The 19,599-nt window shown below is 39.8% G+C and overlaps 1 protein-coding gene across 1 annotated transcript; it reads right to left on the bottom strand.

Moving 5' to 3' along the window:
• Nucleotides 1-8,179: 8,179 nt before the first annotated feature.
• On the bottom strand, nucleotides 8,180-11,840 carry LOC112582233 (E3 ubiquitin-protein ligase RLIM). Its single transcript, XM_025276618.2, has 2 exons — nucleotides 11,512-11,840; nucleotides 8,180-9,825 (listed from the first exon to the last, which is right to left on the bottom strand). The coding sequence occupies exons 1-2, from the start codon at nucleotides 11,753-11,755 to the stop codon at nucleotides 8,180-8,182; spliced, it is 1,890 nt and encodes a 629-aa protein (XP_025132403.1). The 5' UTR covers nucleotides 11,756-11,840.
• Between the last annotated feature and the right edge of the window lie 7,759 nt (nucleotides 11,841-19,599).

The raw sequence follows: 19,599 nt of genomic DNA, 5'->3' as shown, positions 1-19,599 counted from the left end.
ACCATCTCATCCTCTGCCGTCCCCTTCTCCTTCCCTCAATCTTTCCCAGCATCAGGGCCTTTTCAAATGAGTCAGCTCTCCACATCAGGTGGCCAAAGTATTGGAGTTTCAGCTTCAACATCAGTCTTTTCAATGAACACTCAGAACTTATCTCCTTTAGGATGGACTGGTTGGATCTCTTTGCAGTCCAATGGACTCTCAAGAGTCTTCTCCAACACCACAGTTCAAAAGCATCAATTCTTCTGCGCTTAGGTTTCTTTATAGTCCAACTTTCTAAAGATGCTTACTCCTTGGAAAGAAAGTTATGACCAACCTAGACAGCATATTGAAAAGCAGAGACATTACTTTGCCAACAAAGATCCATCTAGTCAAGGCTATGTTTTTTTCAGTGGTCATGTATGGATGTGAAAGTTGGACTATAAAGAAAGCTGAGCACTGAAGAATTGATGCTTTTGAACTGTGGTGTTGGAGAAGACTCTTGAGAGTCCCTTGGACTGCAAAGAGATCCAACCAGTCCATCCTGAAGGAGATCAGTTCTGAATATTTATTGGAAGGACTGATGCTGAAGCTGAAACTCCAATGCTTTGGCCACCTGATGTGAAGAACTGACTCATTTGAAAAGACCCTGATGCTGGGAAAGATTGAAACCAGGAGGAGAAGGGAATGACAGAAGATGAGATGGTTGGATGGCATCACTGACTCGATGGACATGATTTTGAACAAGCTCTGGGAGGTGGTGATGGACAGGGAAGCGTGGCGTACTGCAGTCCATGGGGTCGCAAAGAGTTGGACACGACTGAGCGACTGAACTGAACTGAAAGATTTTAATATTTTATCTTTTTTCCATAAACAATTTTAAACCAGAGATCCATGGAACATCAATTTGAAGAAAACACTGTATGTCTGAATAGCAAAAGTGTTGTGTGAAGTGAGTATCGTCTTTTTTGTTGTTGTTACATGTATGTGTGCTGTGTGCTTAGTCTTTCAGTCGTGTCCAACTCTTTTCGACCCCATGAACTGTAGCCCACCAGACTCCTCTGTCCATGGGATTCTCCTGGTTAATAATAGTGGAGTGGGTTTCTATGCCCTTCTCCAGGGGATCTTCCCAACCCAGGGATTGAACCCAGGTCTCCTGCATTGCAGGCAGATTCTTTACCATCTAAGCCACCAAGGAAGCCCATTACATGTATAGTCTATGCTCAATGAGTCTCTCTGTGGTTACAAGGGACATTCTGATATCAGCATTCAGTTCTCTCCTTGAGTCCATAGAATAAGTGTACAGAAATAATAGTTGACTATGGAAGAGAGTTTGGCTTAGTTTAGGCTTTCAAGAAATGTTCACAGTACTTTTAAAGGACTGTGATAAAATTCATACTAGAGTAGATTAATGTCTTTACATTTGGATTTTTCAACTCTTGAGACCATTTAGCTCTAATTAGCTTCAAGGAAATTATTATATAATGTGTCATCCAATTGAGCTAACCATAACATATGGATGTTTATACATCATTTCAATTCTGTTTTGTTCTTTTTATACTATGAAATCTCATTATGAGGATACTCAATAATTATGGGTTTTGCTTAATCTCACAGTAATATTACTTAATATCCTATTTTTATATCATGTTTAATATTGTAGTGGGGTATACACATTTCTTTTAGAAATTGTAACAAAATTGGATACATAGAATGTATTGAAATGGAAATTAAATGATCAGTTTAAAAGTGTTCTAGCAACACCTAGTAACTGGAAAGAAAATATTTTTAATAAAAACTGCTGCTGCTGCTAAGTCGCTTCAGTCGTGTCCCACTCTGTGCGACCCCATAGACCGCAGCCCACCAGGCTCCTCTGTCCCTGGGATTCTCCAGGCAAGAATACTGGAGTGGGTTGCCATTTCCTTCTCCAATACATGCATGCATGCTAAGTCGCTTCAGTGTGTCCGTCTGAGTCATCCTGTCTTCCTTAAATGGTCTGTGTTTGTAGCTAAGTAGCTTTCTTAGTGTGTGCACAATGTTGAGGGTACCAAGTATTCTTTTCATTCTGAACTGCATCTGTCCCTTTTAGTCTTATCTCATGGTGCTTCTAACAAGCACAAAATTTCCCTCTCCCTTTCAACCTCCCACCCCCCACTCTCTATTGGGCTTGCCTGAGATTCTTATTGGGTATTCACTCCTTTAAACAAAATCTGCATTCGCATTTCTTTCTAAGATAAGACCTTATCTACCTTAGGCCACCTCTGTCTGAGGCTAATGTAGGTGGCCTAGCAAACAGATTTGGAGAGGAATGCTCTAAAATCATTCTAAGATCTTAAACAAGGATTGTATAGCTCCTTTACTTTACTTCTTTACCCTGAGACTACATTTTACTTTTCCAGGTTTTATTTTTTGCTCTGAGGTCATTGTTGAAATCTGATTCTTTTCTTAGCTTGGAAGTCTATCCTGGGCATTCTATGTTTTATGTACAGTCTTTTCTAAAACTGAATAATTCCTTCTTTAGTTTATCTCTTTCTTATAGTATCAAAGGCATTTAAAGAAGTCAATCAATTTTTTTTTTTACTCTTTCTAGATATCTCCTTAGCCAGATTTATGAGTTTACTAGGTCCACTTGCCATTTTCCAAAATACTCCAGGTGATAGTTTTGCTAATCATTTTGCAGTAAATAACTTACAGTCTAGTCCTCCATGTATTCATTGACTTTCTTTGAGTTGTTTCAAAGTTTAACAGAATTATGTCATGGTCCACTGAGGGACACATAATATACAATTTTTTAGTTGTTTAAGCTCCTTTATCACTTTCTCAATAGAAAGGATTTTGGTTCTTAATTACCTCAGTTTCCTTAAGAGAAACTATTCCCAGGTAAAGGTGAATTGATGGATGTGCTGTGCTTAGTCCCTCACTCCTGTCTGACTCTTTGCGATCCTATGGACTGTAGCCTGCAGGCCCCTCTGTCCATGGGGACTCTCCAGGCAAGAATACTGGAGTGGGTTGTCATGCCCTCCTCCAGGGGATCTTCCCAACCCAGGGATCAAACCCAGGTCTCCCACATTGCAGGGGGATTCTTTACCATCTGACCACCAGGGGAGCCCAAATCGATGCATCAGTCCAGTTCAGTTCAGTCACTCTTTGCGACCCCATGGACTGCAGCACACCAGGCCTCCCTGTCCATCACCAACTCCCAGAGTTTACCCAAACTCATGTCCATTGAGTCGGTGATGCCATCCAAACATCTCATCCTCTGTTGTCCACTTCTCCTCTTGCCCTCAATCTATCCCAACATCAGGGTCTTTTCAAATGAGTCAGTTCTTTGCATCAGGTGGCCAAAGTATTGGAGTTTCGGCTTCAACATCAGTCCTTCCAATGAACATTCAGGACTTATTTCCTTTAGGATGGATTGGTTGGATCTCCCTGCAGTCCAAGGGACTCTCAAGAGTCTTCTCCAGCACCACAGTTCAAAAGCATCAATTTTTCAGAATTCAGTGTTCTTTAGAGTCCAACTCTCACATCCATACATGACTACTGGAAAGACCATAGCCTTGATAGTTTGTCCTAATTAATAAAAATATGACTGTACATGTCAGAAATGTTAAAAATTGTATGGACTTTTATCCATTTAAAGCAGCAATCCCCAACCGTTTTGGTATCAGGGACCAATTTCATGGAAGACAGTTTTTTCCGCAGACCCGGAGTCAGGGGAATGGTTTTGGGATGATTCAAGTGTATTACGTACAACTCATCCTGATTTGGCATCATTTGTCATTTCTTGTTCAAGTTGTTATGTATCAAGTTGTTATGGTATGAGTAGTGATATTTTGTTGTTTTTTGGACATTTTGGCTATTATGTTAGGATACTTTGGTCCCTATTTAAAGTTTTTTTGGTTTGTTTTGTTTTCATTTTAGCAGGTCTTTCATTTTTATAGGTTTGGCACATAGTTCGTCAACTTTTGTGGACCATGGTTCCATGACAGTCTAATTTTCAGAACCTTTATGGTACCTTTTGTGTTGTGCAGGTGGAGCTACTTCTGGTCCTTCCTCATGCTGCTTATGGGGTCGGAAGCAGCTTCCCCAGGATAGGGCACTTGGTGCTACTGGTTGGGGAAGGGAATCTCTGGACCACTCGATGAAGAGTACTTCCTGTGCCAGGCACTTGTGACAGGTTCTCCTTTGACTGTAGAGAATGAAGGGTACTTACCAGGTTGAAAACTTTCTGTGGAGGTACCAGCAAGTTGCCTAATGTCTCTGGATAGGGGAGAGGAGTCTCAGGCCCTTCTGAGTAGGAGAGCATTTTCCAAGTGTGAGCTTTTTCTGGTGGGGTCACTTTTTCTGCCTAAGGAGCCACTGGTGTGTATGGGTGGTGAAGGGGAATCTCAGGCCAAGTGGGGAGAAAATCACTTTATCTGGGTATTTATTGTCAGCAGGGATTTCAGTTGTTCCCTCTTTTAGGTTCTGCAGTGCTCATTTGGTATTTGTGGGATTCCTATTTGATGTGATGGAGGAAGAGCCCATTTGAGTCACTTCCTGTTACTAAGTTTAGAGGGAATGCTGGGTTGAGGTCACATTTCTTCTTGGTAGAGGTCATAAGGTGCCCTGATATGAAATTGCTCAGTCATTCTAAGGGTCCCTAGCCAATTCACCTTCTTCTTTAGACCTTTCAGAGCTCATATTTGGTTGTCTTATATTGTTTCCAGGATATATAGTTGGGCTTATAAATGGGGAGCAGGGCAAGAGGAGCATAAACCATCTTATATGGATTAGAAGTCCTCTCTGTGCCTTTTAAGTGCTCACCTGATTGGGACATGCTCACTCTGGATAATTTCCCAATCAACTGTGCTGTTTATCATAATCTAATAATGGGAACGATATTCCATCACGTTTACAGGTCTCATACTCAAGGAGAGGGGCTACTACGAGGATCATTAGGCGTCATCTTAGAATTCTGTCAAAAACAGAAGGTGTATGTGAATGTACTGAAGCATTAATTAAGCAATTACCATCCTTTGGAAGACTGGAACCTGTTAGGATAGTATGAAAAGTACTGTTATAATTATTCTGCTCACAGTAGAAGAAGTACACCTGGTATCAGAAATGCTTAATAAAAATCAGAATATTCAAACAAATTTCAGTATTAGTTAATGTCAGTTTCAGAGGTTTGACCTAAATCTTCATGTATGGCCATGTAGATATCTTCTGTGTGAAAAATTTGCTAGCTGAAAGGTGAATTTAAAAATGTCACCACCACTCCACATTTATATTTTGTAGTTATGTGAAAATACTGTGGATACCAGCAAGTCACATAGAAAATAAAGGTCAGTGATATTTCTGACTTTAGATTTTTAGAGCAGCTTTATTGTAACACTACCTGCATTTGAACAGGTTGCATACAGTACAAAGTGATGATTGTTGCTATAGGTTGTAATATTATGTACTCTCACCAGGATGGAAAATGTTAAGGAAAATTTTTTGTACTGGCCAATAGGGTCTTTTCCAATAGTCAGTTCTTCCCATCAGATAGTCAAAGTATTGGAGCTTCAGCTTCAGCATCAGTCCTTCAAGTTAGATTTGGCTAATGTGAACTACTGACAAAAATATTAGAAGTCAGGAGGAAAGAAAGTAAGGGTATTCAGTTCTATGATGCACCCTCTCCAAAACTTTGGCAGTGGCTGCCATTTTCTCAGTTTATAGCTCTTGTTGGGTGGACTTCTACTACAACTCTTAAGACATTTGGGATTGCAGGAACTACTATCTCTCTGCTGCTGCTGCTAAGTCACTTCAGTCGTGTCTGACTCTATGCGACCCCATAGATGGCAGTCCACCAGGCTCCCCCATCCCTGGGTGCCGGGAGCCAACACAGGAGATCCCACCCATGACAAGGTCATGTGGAAGAGACCTGACAGGCAAGGCGGATCAGGACTCAAGGGACTCCCTGGACCAGCTTGAACATCTACCCTGAAACCAAAGTCTGTCTGTCTACTGTTTACTATATTATGCCTTTCACCAACTCTTCTGACATTAACAGGGGGCTATCCCCGACCACCTTTCTCTGGAGAAAATCAACTTAGGGTTCTAAGTTGATAAGTCTCCTGGGCATGAAAGGAATATTTCTATTCTAACCCCTCTGTTGGCATTCTAGCTTGCTTGATAGGTTTATTCATACCCTTGCAACTAACACATATAATTGCTCACAACTCCCCAACCATGAAAGGCATGGGAAGCCTAAACATTCTAAAAGTCCTAATGAACATAGAGCCCTTTGAGAGATGAAAAATTATTAAAATAGTACTGGTAACGGGCTTCATTATTGGGCCAATGCTTGCTGCCAAGTTCCCATATCCCTTATCCACTGTGCACCTGAGAGTACATTAGTTAATGTAGTTAAGATGTAAAAAAAACAAGTAGTAGCCTTGGTATTAACCACATCAAACCTTTGAGCTAATAAGTTCTTTCTTTGTTGTGACCCACTACACCTTTGCTCTGTGAAAATGTAACTTTATTTAGTACTTTCTGAGGCTGGGGGAAAAAAAAAAAAAACTTTAAGAAAAAACAAGTTTTCTGGCTGATCAACCTTTATCAAAAAAGAGTCATGAAATGTTAACAGACCACAGGGCCAGACATAACATAAGACCTTTGTTTATGAAAAAGGTGTACAAAAAATGTCCTGGTTTCGATAAAGGTAAAATTGATGAAATGTTGAGCTGACTATATATCTTTCACTTTGAAAAATGTGTAACTCAGAGTATAAAAGTTCCTTTTAAAAATAAAGCTGCGGATCCCACTTCACCAGAGCTTTGGTCTCCATGTCTTTCTTTCTCCCTCTCTTTCTCCCTTTTTTCAGGCTGAGTCCCTAGAGCACAGAGGCCCTCTGAGTTCACTTTTTGGCCTGGGCTTCTAAGACCCGATTGGGAAAGCGCTCTGCGTCTTCACCCCACCGAGAGGGCACCTGAGGCCTCCGTGAACAGAACAGGTCCCATGCCAGGGGCTTTATTGGCTTTCTGTGTAAACCAAAAAATATCAGCCTCTTTCTCTCTTCCTTATTCTTTCTCTTTAATTTTAATTTTTATTTTTGACCCCAGACCACCAGGTCCCAGTCCATTATAAGACCAGTGTTATCTCTCGCCGATGCCGTCCATCCTGAGAGTTCCCCTAGATCCTGCTGGGGCTGGACCCCGACACCTGGGATTCTCCAGGCAAGAACACTGGAGTGGGTTGCCATTTCCCTCTCCAATGCATGAAAGTGAAAAGTGAAAGTGAAGTCGCTCAGTCGTTGTCCAACTCTTTGTGACCCCATGGACTGCAGCCCACCAGGCTCCTCTGTCCATGGGATTCTCCAGGTAAGAGTACTGGAGTGGGGTGCCATTGCCTTCTCCTCTATGCCCCTTCAAACCTAGTGGTTCTAATACTGGCTTCTCAGTTGCTAGCCTATGGGTACTTCATCATCTCTTGGTTTCTCTTCATTATTTACACATTTTAGTCTCCTCATTAAATGATATTCCATCACTCTTTTAAAGTGTGCCATCAGCTTTGGGCTAGGACTCTAATACATTGGTAGTGGGGAATAGAATGAACTTTAAGGTAGTATTGGGGAGGGTGGGACAAACTGCTGGAGAAGGGATAAATGGAAGAGATAAACTGGATAAAAGGGATAAACTGGAAGAGAAGGGTTTCAAAGCTTTTTATGGCATTCTATGAATATAACATGACTTTTGTATGTGAATGACTCTAATACAGTCTTAAATTGCTTAATTATTTAGTTGGGTTCCTGTTTCTTTGCATGCACAACCAGGATTGAACAGGGCTAAGAGATATCTGGGATTTATATGACTAGAAGATACTACTAGGATCTATCGAGATTGATTATATCATATTAGAACATTTCTCTCATGGCACCAGGAATATCCCAACCCAGTGCACATACTAAGTTTCTATTGAAATTCAGTGCACTGCTATGGTGTGAAACTCATTTTTTTTTGTCAGATAGGATAACACTGTTTGACTTTTTGATGTTTCCTTTTATTATGAAACAAAAATTGGGGAAAGCCCAATAATTTCTTCAGGAACAAGTAATTCAGTTCAGAATGTTACATATAGATTCAGATTGTTAAACATAAATAACTCTAAAAGTGGACATGACACAGCTGACAGTTGTCCATCACTGTAACACTTTATATATCTGAGAATTCAGATCTCACATAAAATTATCTGCCTCAAAGTGATCCACTACTGGCCCACGACAAATAGGGCAGTTTGAATGTTCTTCCAGCCATTGATCAATGCACTGATAATGGTATTCATGCGAGCATGGTAGGATTCGTAGCATGTTGCCTTCGGTGTATTCTGTAAGGCAAATAGTACAGATTTTATCTGCATCTTCCTCTTCAAAAAATCTTAAAGGCAAGTTGTCAATCTGCAGTCTTGTAAGGCCTGTAGTTTGGTCTGCTTGATTTAATAAGAAAAATTGGTCCAGATTAAGGGAAGACCCAGAGTCACTATCGTCAGATGTTATTGGGGACATTTCTCCACCTTCTTGGCTGGTCTCTGATAAGCCTGTTGATGAGCTTCTTTCTTCACTGTCTTCAAACGATACCAGTGTGCTAACTTCTGAATCTTCATCACTTGAGCTAAAATTAGATATAGGACTAAATATGGTAGTAATGGAAGTAGAAATATAATAGGTGCTCGAAACTGATACCAGTATTAAACTTGAATCAGAACCATAGCTAGCATTTGGAGCAGAACCAGGTATACTATCACTACCACTAGGTCCATGTCTTTCATTTGGTGACTCTGCCCTTTCCATGTTTTCACTTAGCGGTGAGACATAATACTCTAAATTACTGTCACTGTCCATAAGATTACTTGAGTTACTAAATCCTGTCATTGTCTGATATAAAATAGTCTGAGTTGGAACAAACATTGTATCACTTAAGCTAGCATTTATAATTCTATGAGTGGGATTTCTGATGGTATTGACATAAGCACTCTCATCAGCCTCGTCAGAATCTGAAGACAAAGGCTCACTTTCTGAAGTGATAGTATTGTTTGGTGAGTCAGATGTTAACTGAGTTCTACTAATTCTGCTGTGTCTCTGACAACATGCTGGACAATAAACTTGTTCTACTTCAAGATTGAAGGATGTGGTTGGATTTGTTTCCCTCACTTCCCAAGATTCACTACTGCACGTTGTGTCTGAATAACATTCTCCATGAACAGCATTACTAGTTTCAGAAGTTTCAATAAGACCCCTATTTTGCAACTCATGTCTAGGCATTTGCTGTCTCAATGTTTCTTCATGCCCAGTTCTAGAGACGTTATCATTCTCACTTATGAGAGGTTGTTTAAAAGTCTGAGATGGTGTCTCTTCATTAATTCTTTGAAAAATTTCGTACAGTGTAGGTGCAGTTGGCCAGTAGTCAAACCTTGGTCTGGTTCTCTGAGAGACTGGGCTCGGACTTCTTAGTCTTCTCTGACTTCTAGTCGGTGGGACTTCCATTAATGTTTCCGTTGCATCTTGTTCTGATGCAGATGCTGTTGTAAACAGTGACTCAGATTGTGGATTTTCCACTTGCTTTTGGCTGTCTTCTGTATCTTCTCTTCTGGGAAGTTCTGCAGATGCTACATATTCATTTTCTGGATTTGAGTTTTCATCATCACACTCAAGATTACTCTCTAAGCCAAATCTGAGCTCATCACTGTTAGCACTAATTTCACTCTCTTCTTTGCAAGACTGATTTTCTTTTTGTTCACTTGTCACGTTTTCAGTTTGTCCAGAAGTGGTAAGCCAGTCTAGAAGAGAGTTCTCACTGGATTCATTATCTGAAGCATCTCCTCTATCTGTTAATTTAAAAATGGGGGAGGAACCATAAAAGAACTACCAAAATTGGAACTATCATAAAATAGCACTCTGAAACTTTGTTTAAAAAGCAAACAAAAATGAGAACTTAAATACTCATATGTTTTCAACTGATTTCACATTTACTTTATAAGTTATACTTTAAAAGCTAATTATCTTTAACTTTAAAGTTAATACTTTAAAAGCTTTATTATCTAGATTTATAAGTAAAGGAAGGGACGTTTCAATTCCATCTGAAAAAGAGTACACTAATCCTAGATAAATTTAGAGAGGTTTTTACAAAGGGTATCTGAAGGAAGTCTGGTTTTCAATATTTTGTCATATACATAGCCCTGTATACCACTGTGGGAGGAAAGTCAAGAGACAACATTTTTTTTTCAGTCTACTGTCAAAACACCAAAGCAATTAAACAAGGTAAACACCCATTAAGGTACAGTGCTAGTATTTTAATTCAGTTGATATTATTGTCTAATTCTCATTAGTCTCCAACATTACTACTCTTAGGCTCTTATATGATTTTGATAATGTATAAGTTGTTTTAAAATATAAGATTATTGCCCAAATATAAACAAAGTTTATAGGATTAAAAGTATTTGAATTTTGAATACTTCTTAATATTACCAAGGTTTTTAATTGGCATTAAGCTGAAAGTCAGATCAAATGAATAGACTGAACCTAGCATGGCACATATAAGACCATATTCCAGAACCAAAGTATTATAGTATCCTCTTCATTCGATAGGAAAATCCTCTATTTTACACTGGGAGAGAAGGCACCAGATCTGAGGTTCCAGCAGGGTTTCTCAGCCTTAGAACTATTTACATTTTGGCACTGGGCAATTCTTATTTTGGGGAGCTACCATGTGCATTGTGTCGTATTTGGCAGCATCCCTGGCCTCTGCCCAGTAGATGCTAGTAGCACCCATGCCTCCCTCTGTGACAACCAAAAATGTCTCCAGCTATTGTCAAATGTCCCTTGGGGCCGAGGAGAGCAAAACTGTCCCCAGTTGAGAACTACTTGATTAAAATATAAAATATTTCTTTTTTCTATTTTTTTACATGTCTGTATAGATAGAGAGGGCCTCCCTCATAACTCAGTTGGTAAAGAATCTGCTTGCAATGCAGGGGACCCCAGTTGGATTCCTGGGTCAGGGAGATCTGCTGGAGAAGGGATAGGCTACCCACTTCAGTATTCTTGGGCTTCCCTTGTGGTTCAGTTGGTAAAGAATCCACCTGCAAAGCGGGAGACCTGGGTTCCATCCCTGGGTTGGGAAGATCCCCTCCATTCCAGTATTCTGACTTGGACTATACAGTCCATGGGGTTGCAAAGAGTCTGTCATGACTGAGCAACTTTCACTTTCATAGATAGAGAAAATAATTCGGGACATAGGAGGAACTTTCCATTGAGGTACAAAACCATAAAACAAACAAAAACCAATGGTCTACTTCACACTGTTTCCCAATTAAAACAATCCAAATGTGAATCAGGAAAAAAACCCTACCCTGGCATTCTCACCAAGTAAATGTCAGTTCTTTTTTCTGAGAAGTTCCTTACCAAATAATGTATGCCACTTCTGTATAATTTACTATTTACTATTATGAAGTGGTTATTTAATACTATAAAGTTGCTTTCTCATCCCATCCTATTCCCCCCAAAGAGAAATATACCTGTATTTTCATCTGAGTTTTGTGGTAGGTTTTCTTTCATTAATTGAAGCCTCCTCCTCAACTCTTCTTCGGTACTTTCACCTAGGGGGCCGAGCAAATTGTTGTCCCTCATAAGTATGTAATCTTCTTCACTCAGATCACTTACGAATCGGAAGTAATCATCTTCTCGAGCCAATCGGTCCTTCTGACCTCTGTGTCGGACCGAAACTCTGTCTTCTTCATTGTCGGAATCTGAGCTTTCCATCTCGATGAACAACTGGAAAATTATCTGAATTTCATGACACACTGCTGAAACGCAAAAGCCGCTGTCAGGTAGTCTTCAGCTTCTGCTTCCGCCTGGGAGTCACCGGAACACCCTCAGTCGGATAACCGTCTGCCTAGGTTCCCTGCGCTCCACTACTCCGCTATTGCACCTCAGCTCTGTAGCCTCTGGTGAGGTAATAATCGAGATCCGCCTCTACCTCATAACTTGCTTAGGCGTTGCCTAGGCACCCACTGTCTTCCTTACGTAACTGAGTAGGGACTGGATTCAGGTTGGGTTACATTTCATTCAAAAGCAGCCAATATTTCTGAGGGTTTATAATGTACCAAGCACCATCCTTCACCGTCCACCCCACCACCACCACCTCCACCCCTTCCCCGCCCCCTGCAGACTATTCTCAGGCTTTCAGAAAGGTTTTTCATTCGCTACATTTAATATAACAACCTGCTTCAAAAATGCCATGCCAAAGTCAGCCTCATTAAATGTAGCATTTCTCATTTTCAGGGACCGAGGGACCGCTGCCGTTTCTCCTCGTGAATTCCTCAGATTGTAGACTCTCACTAAGAAAGTAGTTCACAGTTTTTGATAATTCCCCAGGGTCTTAGTTGAATCTCTTCAGTGTGTCCTCTCCCTTTTAACTCTTAATGGCTTCGTCTTGATTATAGGACCCCTCAATCCTGTTTCAAACAAACAGAAAACACCAAAACCTGGGCAGGCTTTTCTGCTCATCCAGGGAATTTCTTCTCCACAAAAGCATTCGGTTTCGTTTTTGTCCTTGTGTCTCTTGCAAACGAAACTAGTCAGACTATCACAGGAACTTTAAAAAATGGATCCGTAATATTTATTTTACCTATGGTAACGAGTACCAACCTTGCTGATTTTGTTCCATGTGTCTTAGTGCAACCCAGATGGCTGTATTTATTGGTGAAAATAAACTAACGCTTATTTGTAATGCTACCTGAAGGAGACCTCTACGATTTTCTGGACTCGTCAATACTACCAGCCCCACTTGACACGTGTTTGAGAGTTTTTCATTCAAATTATTCATGTAAAGACAAGATTTGGCCACTGAATTTGAGATTATTTAATTTGACTTATTTAATAATTAATCCATCCAACATAAACTGGGTCAGTTATTGTCCTAGCCCTAGAGCTATGTCAATTGTTGGAGCGGTTTGTATTCCCAAGTGATTCACACCAAGTGAGGCAAACACCATCTAGAAACTATCAAAATACAGTATATTTTAGAATAGGTTTAAAATGTTTTATTGTGTCAGTACAGAGAATTATGCAACAATTATTTAATGGGAGTTGGGAAATGTTTCACAGAGGTATTATATTTAAATCTGAATCTTTAAATACAGTTATTAGTTTCTATAGATGGAAAATGGCAGTTATGTGTTGGTAGAGAAAAGCTCTGTCAGAAAAAGTAGACTTGAAAGACCTTGGCTTATTTGGGCAACTGTGGCCACAATTTTGGGGTAGGGGTGGAAACATGAAATTAATCTCAGAAAAAGTAACTGGCACAAACCATAAATTGAGTTTTGAGTTTTTTGAGTGTAAGAAATAGGATACTGATTAAAACGTTTTGGTATATTGTGAGAACAAGCAGCGAATTTTATTTTTGCCTGCTTAGTGTCCCCGTAACATACTTGTGCTGATAGCATCCTGATTTTCATGGTGGAAAAACTCATTCTACAGTCTTAGTCCAGTTGGTTTAAGTTTAGCTCAATTCACTACCATGGCTAAAGGAAAGGACATATGATGCAGCCATGTCTCAAATTGGCTATGGTAATTGGTCAAAACATGAGCATGTGAACAAAAGTACATTTAAGAGCTAAATCTGAAATGTTAGCTATAATTATTGAAGATGAGAAATTCTTTTCCACTGGGGTTACTAAGCTGGTGAGATATAAACCTAAAGATGCTTGTGATTATGCTTTATCCCAAGAATGAGGAAAATTGACATTAAGAGACAGAGGAAAACAAAGATGGAGAAACAATGAAATATTTGAGAAAAAAAAAATTGAGAAGTACCTGAAGCTAGATGTGCCTTAGGATTTTTAGACCTTTAAAACCATGTATTTCATTTGAAAACTATAAGATTATGATTGGAAGGCTCCTAATAATTGTCATAGGAGAGTAATATGATTGGTGATGATGTAGGAGTAGTTGTTGTTAAGTCGCTCAGTTGTGTCCAACTCTTTGTGACCCCAAGGACTGCAGCATGCCAGGCTTTCCTGTCCTTTACCATCTACCAGAGCTTGCTTAAATTCATATCCATTGAGTCGATGATATAGTTAGATGTCAAAAAGTAATTTGATAGAGGGGAGGTGGTCAGGGAATGAGTGAAATAGGTGTGGGAGATTAAGTGGTACAAACTTCCAGATGCGATATAAAGAGTCAAAGGGATGAAATGTACAGTATGGAGAATATAGTCATTAGTAATATAATATTTTTGTAGGATGACAGATGGTAACTAGGCTTGTGCTCATTTTATACTGTACAGAAATATCTAATCTATGTTGTGCACCAGAGGCAAACAGTGTTGTAGGCCAAGTATATTTCAAAAGACAGACAAACTCATAGAAAAAGAGATAAGATTTGTGGTTACCAGAGGTTCGAGGTGGGGTGGGGCAGGGTTTGGAAGAAGGAGGTCAAAGGGTACATACTTCTAGTTAGAGGATAAATAAGTACAGGAATGTAACGTGCAACATGATTAATATAATTAAAACTGCTATGTTGTCTATGAAAGTTGTTAGGAATAAATCCTAAGAGTTCTCATCACAAGAAAAATATTATTTCTCTTTTATTTTCTATCTATATGAGGTGATAGATGGTTTACTAAACTTATCATGGTTAGCATTTCACAATGTATGTAAGTGTAGGGGAACACTTGCCATCTCAAAATGTTTCTTTGGCATGTAGATTATTTCAAGCTGGGAAAAAATAAAAAATCTAGGCCCAAAGTCTCAGGAAGACACTTTGGCCTTGCTCCTAACTGCCTAGAAAGTTTAGATAAAGGGCCTATTCCCCAATAGAGCAACCACCAGAGATATCTACAAAGAATATGGCTAGTTGTGGCGGGGAAAACACAGCAGGGCCTAGAGAGCTAAGACCGTTCTGTGTCCTATTGTCTACAAGGCCCATTTACCAAATATTTCCTTTTCCATCTTCATGTGAACCACTTTGCTCTCCTTTGAAGTCTCAAATACTATCCATGACATCCTCTTTTGTCTTTAGTTAAAGATGGTATTTAAGGTGAGGGTTTCAGCCATTTGGGTTTTTCAGATTTCCTGGGTCTTTCTCATTTGTTCATGTTATTAAACTTTGATTTTTTTCCAGTTTTGTCTCATGCCAATTTAATTCTTAGAGCAGCCAGATGAATCTAGATGGGTAAAGGAAAATTTCTTATTGCCCAACATAAGTCAAATCATTATGCTGTGTGCCTCAAACTTAGTGTTAAATGTCAATTATATCTCCAAAATCTGTAGAAAAAAATAAATAATTTATAATTAAGTTACCATGTAAAATTTATTTGCTTTTGTCCAATCTATAAGATTAGTATGTTCATATAATTTCAATTTAATTGGATTTAGTTTTTATGAAAAATTCAGAAAACAATATTTCTGTCATTCATTTGTTTAATAAGTATTTATTAGGCATTGAAATTGTGTAAAGTTGAAAGAAATGAGCAATCATTTTCAATTGATTATGAGTGAAATGTAGTTATGACATATCAATATAATGTTAATATTGTGGATAAATTTCCTACATCTTTGTACCTTGAGATCCTTTCAAAAATGCCCTTACATTTGCACATGTTTCATTTATTATACAATGTATTCTGATACCTTGGCCCAGTAATACTCATTTAATTCCTACATGAGGAAAAAACAACCTGAGATGAAAAATCACTGAACACTTGGTTTATATGAAGAAACAGAATGGTCCTGGTGGGAACTAAAATGTCTTTCACTGATACCTTAATGAAGAGTGAGATAATGTTATGTGACCAGTTAGCTTCCTAGTGGGATTTTTAGGATGCCTAAGTCAAGAGATGTCTTGAGTAATAGGCAAGTTTGGTCTTGGAGTACAAAATAAAGCAGAGGAAAGGCTAACAGAGTTTTGAAGAGAACACACTGCTCACAGAAAACACCCTCTTCCAACAACACAAGAAAAGACTCTACACATGGACATCACCAGATGGTCAATACAGAAATCAGATAGATTATATTCTTTGCAGCCAAAGATGGAGAAGCTCTATACAGTCAGCAAAAACAAGACCAGGAGCTGACTGTGGCTCAGATCATGAAGTGCTCATTGCAAAATTCAGACTTAAATTGAAGAAAGTAGGGAAAACTACTAGACCATTCAGGAGTGAAAGTGAAAGTAACTCAGCTGTGTCCAACTCTTTGTGACCCCATCAGAATACTGGAGTGGATTGCCTTTCCCTTTTGCAGGGCATCTTCCCAACCCAGGGACTGAACCCAGGTCTTCCACATTGCAGAGGAATTCTTTACCAACTGAGCCAGAAGGGATGCCCAAGAATAATGGAGTGGGAATGGAGAATCCTATCCCTTCTCCAGATGTTCCTGACCCAGGAATCAAATCAGAGTCTCTTGCATTGCAGGCAAATTCTTTACCAACTAAGCCATCAGGGAAGCCCAACCATTCAGGTATGGCCTAAATCAAATCCCTTACATTTACACAGTGGAAACGACAAACAGATTCAAGGGATTAGATCTGATAGTGTGCCTGAAGAACTATGGACAGAGGTTCATGACATTGTACAGGAGGCAGTAATCAAGACCATCACCAAGAAAAAGAAATGCAAAAAGGCAAAATAGTCTGACGAGGCCTTACAAATAGCGGAGATAAAAGAGAAGCAAAAGGCTAAGGAGAAAAGGAAACATATACCCATCTGAATTCAGAGTTCCTAAGAATAGCATGGAGAGATAAGAAAACCTTCCTCAGTGATCAGTGCAAAGAAATAGAGGAAAAGAATAGAATGGGAAAGACTAGAGATCTTTTCAAGAAAATTAGAGATACCAAGGGAACATTACATGCAAAGTTGGGCACAATAAAGGACAGAAATTGTATGGACCTAATAGAAGCAAAAGAAATTAAGAAAATGTGGCAAGAATACACAGAAGAACTATACAAAAAAAGATCTTCATGAACCAGATGACCAGGATCAAGTGGGCCTTAGAAAGCATCACTATGGACCAAGCTAGTGGAGGTGATGGAATTCCAGTTGAGCTATTTCAAATCCTAAAAGATGATGCTGTGAAAGTGCTGCACTCAATATGCCAGCAAATCTGCAAAACACACCAGTGGCCACAGGACTGGAAAAAGTAATTTTTCTTTCCAAACCCAAAGAAAGGCAATGCCAAAGAATGTTCAAACTACCACACAATTGTACACATCTCGCACATTAGCAAAGTAATGCTCAAAATTCTAGCCAGGCTTCAATAGTACTTGAATCGAGACCTTTCAGGGGTTCAAGCTGGATTTAGAAAAAGCAGAGGAACCAGAAATCAAATTGCCAACATTTGTTGGATCATCGAACAAGCAAGAGAGTTCCAGAAAAACATCTAATTCTGCGTCATTGACTACACTAAAGCCTTTAACTATGTAGATCACAATAAACTGTGGAATATTCTTCAAGAGATCAGTAGACCACCTGGCCTACCTCCTGAGAAATCTATACGCAGGTCAAGAAAGAACAGAATCAGACATGAAACAATGGCTGGTTCAAAATTGGGGAAGGAGTACGTCAAGGCTGTGTATTGTCACCCTGTTTAGTTAACTTCTATGCAGAGTACATCACGTAAAATTGTGGGCTGGATGAAGCATAAGCTGGAATCAAGATTTCTGGGAGAAATATCAATAACCTCAGGTATGCAGATAACACCACCCTTAAGGCAGAAATAGAAGAGGAACTGAAGAGCCTGTTGTTGAAATTGCAAGAGGAGAATGAAAAAGCTGGCTTAAAACTCAGTATTAAAAAAATGAAGATCATGGCATCTGGTCCCATCACTTCATGGTAAATAGATGGAGAAACAATGGAAACATTGAGAGAGTTTATTTTCTTTGGCTCCAAAATCACTGAAGATGTTGACTGCAGCCATGAAATTAAAAGATGCTTGCTCCTTGGAAGAAAATCTGTGACCAAACTAGACACCATATTAAAAAGCAGAGACATTACTTTGCTGACAAAGGTCCATTTGGTCAAAGCTATCATTTTTCCAGTAGTCATGTATGGATGTGAGAGTGGGACCATAAAGAAAGCCAAGCACCAAAAAATTGATGCTTTTGAACTGTGGTGTTGGTGAAGACCCTTGAGAGTCCCATTAACTGCAAAGAGATCAAACCAATCATTTCTGAAGGAAATCAGTCCTAAATATTCATTGGAAGGACTGATGCTGAAGCTGAAATTCTTTGGTCATCTTAGCCGAAGAACTGACTCATTGGAAAAGACCCTGGTGCGGGGAAATATCGAAGGAGGGAGGAGAAGGGAACGACAGAGGATGAGATGGTTGGATGGCATTACTGACTTGATGGACATGAGTGTGAGCAAGCTCAGGGAGTTGGTGATGGACAGGGAAGCCTGGTGTGCTACAGTCCATGGGGTTGCAAAGAGTCGGACACGGCTGAGTGACTAAACTGAACTGAACTGGAGTTTAGCAATCTTAATTTGCATGCTAGGTGTGTAGTTGTGTGTGTGTGTGTGTGTGTGCATGCCATGCCTTTGACTGCGTGGATCACAATCAACTGTGGAAAATTCTGAAAGAGATGGGAATACCAGACCACCAGACCTGCCTCTTGAGAAACCTATCAACAGGTCAGGAAGCAACAGTTAGAACTGGTCATGGAACAACAGACTGGTTCCAAATAGGAAAAGGAGTACGTCAAGGCTGTATATTGTCACCCTGCTTATTTAACTTATATGCAGAGTACATCATGAGAAATGCTGGGCTGGAAGAAGCACAAGCTGGAATCAAGATTGCCGGGAGAAATGTCAATAACCTCAGATATGCAGATGACACCACCCTTATGGCAGAAAGTGAAGAGGACTAAAAAGCTTGATGAAAGTGAAAGAGGAGAGTGAAAAACTTGGCTTAAAGCTCAACATTCAGAAAACGAAGATCATGGCATCTGGTCCCATTACTTCATGGGAAATAGATGGGGAAACAGTGAAAACAGTGTCAGAGTTTCTTTTTGGGGGCTCCAAAATCACTGCAGATGGTGACTGCAGCCATGAAATTAAAAGACGCTTACTCCTTGGAAGGAAAGTTATGACCAACTCAGACAGCATATTAAAAAGCAGAGACATTAATTTGCCAACAAAGGTCCATCTAGTCAAGGCTATGGTTTTTCCAGTGGTCATGTATGGATGTGAGAGTTGGACTGTGAAGACAGCTGAGCGCCGAAGAATTGATGCTTTTGAACTGTGGTGTTGGAGAAGACTCTTGAGGGTCCCTTGGACTGCAAAGAGATCCAACCAGTCCATCCTAAAGGAGATCAGTCCTGGGTGTTCATTGGAAGGACTGATGCTAAAGCTGAAACTCCAATACTTTGGCCACCTCATGGAAGAGTTGACTCATTGGAAAAGACTCTGATGCTGGGAGGGATTGGGGGCAGGAGGAGAAGGGAACGACAGAGGATGAGATGGTTGGATGGCATCACTGACTCAATGGACATGGGTTTGAGTAAACTCTGGGAGTTAGTGGTGGACAGGGAGGCCTGGTGTGCTGCAGTTCATGGGGTTGCAAAGTGTCGGACATGACTGAGAGACTGAACTGATCTGAACTGTACAGACC

Source organism: Bubalus bubalis, chromosome X, assembly GCF_019923935.1.
Source record: "Bubalus bubalis isolate 160015118507 breed Murrah chromosome X, NDDB_SH_1, whole genome shotgun sequence".
Taxonomy (NCBI): domain Eukaryota; kingdom Metazoa; phylum Chordata; class Mammalia; order Artiodactyla; family Bovidae; genus Bubalus; species Bubalus bubalis.
This window is presented reverse-complemented; position numbering and strand designations above follow the sequence as displayed.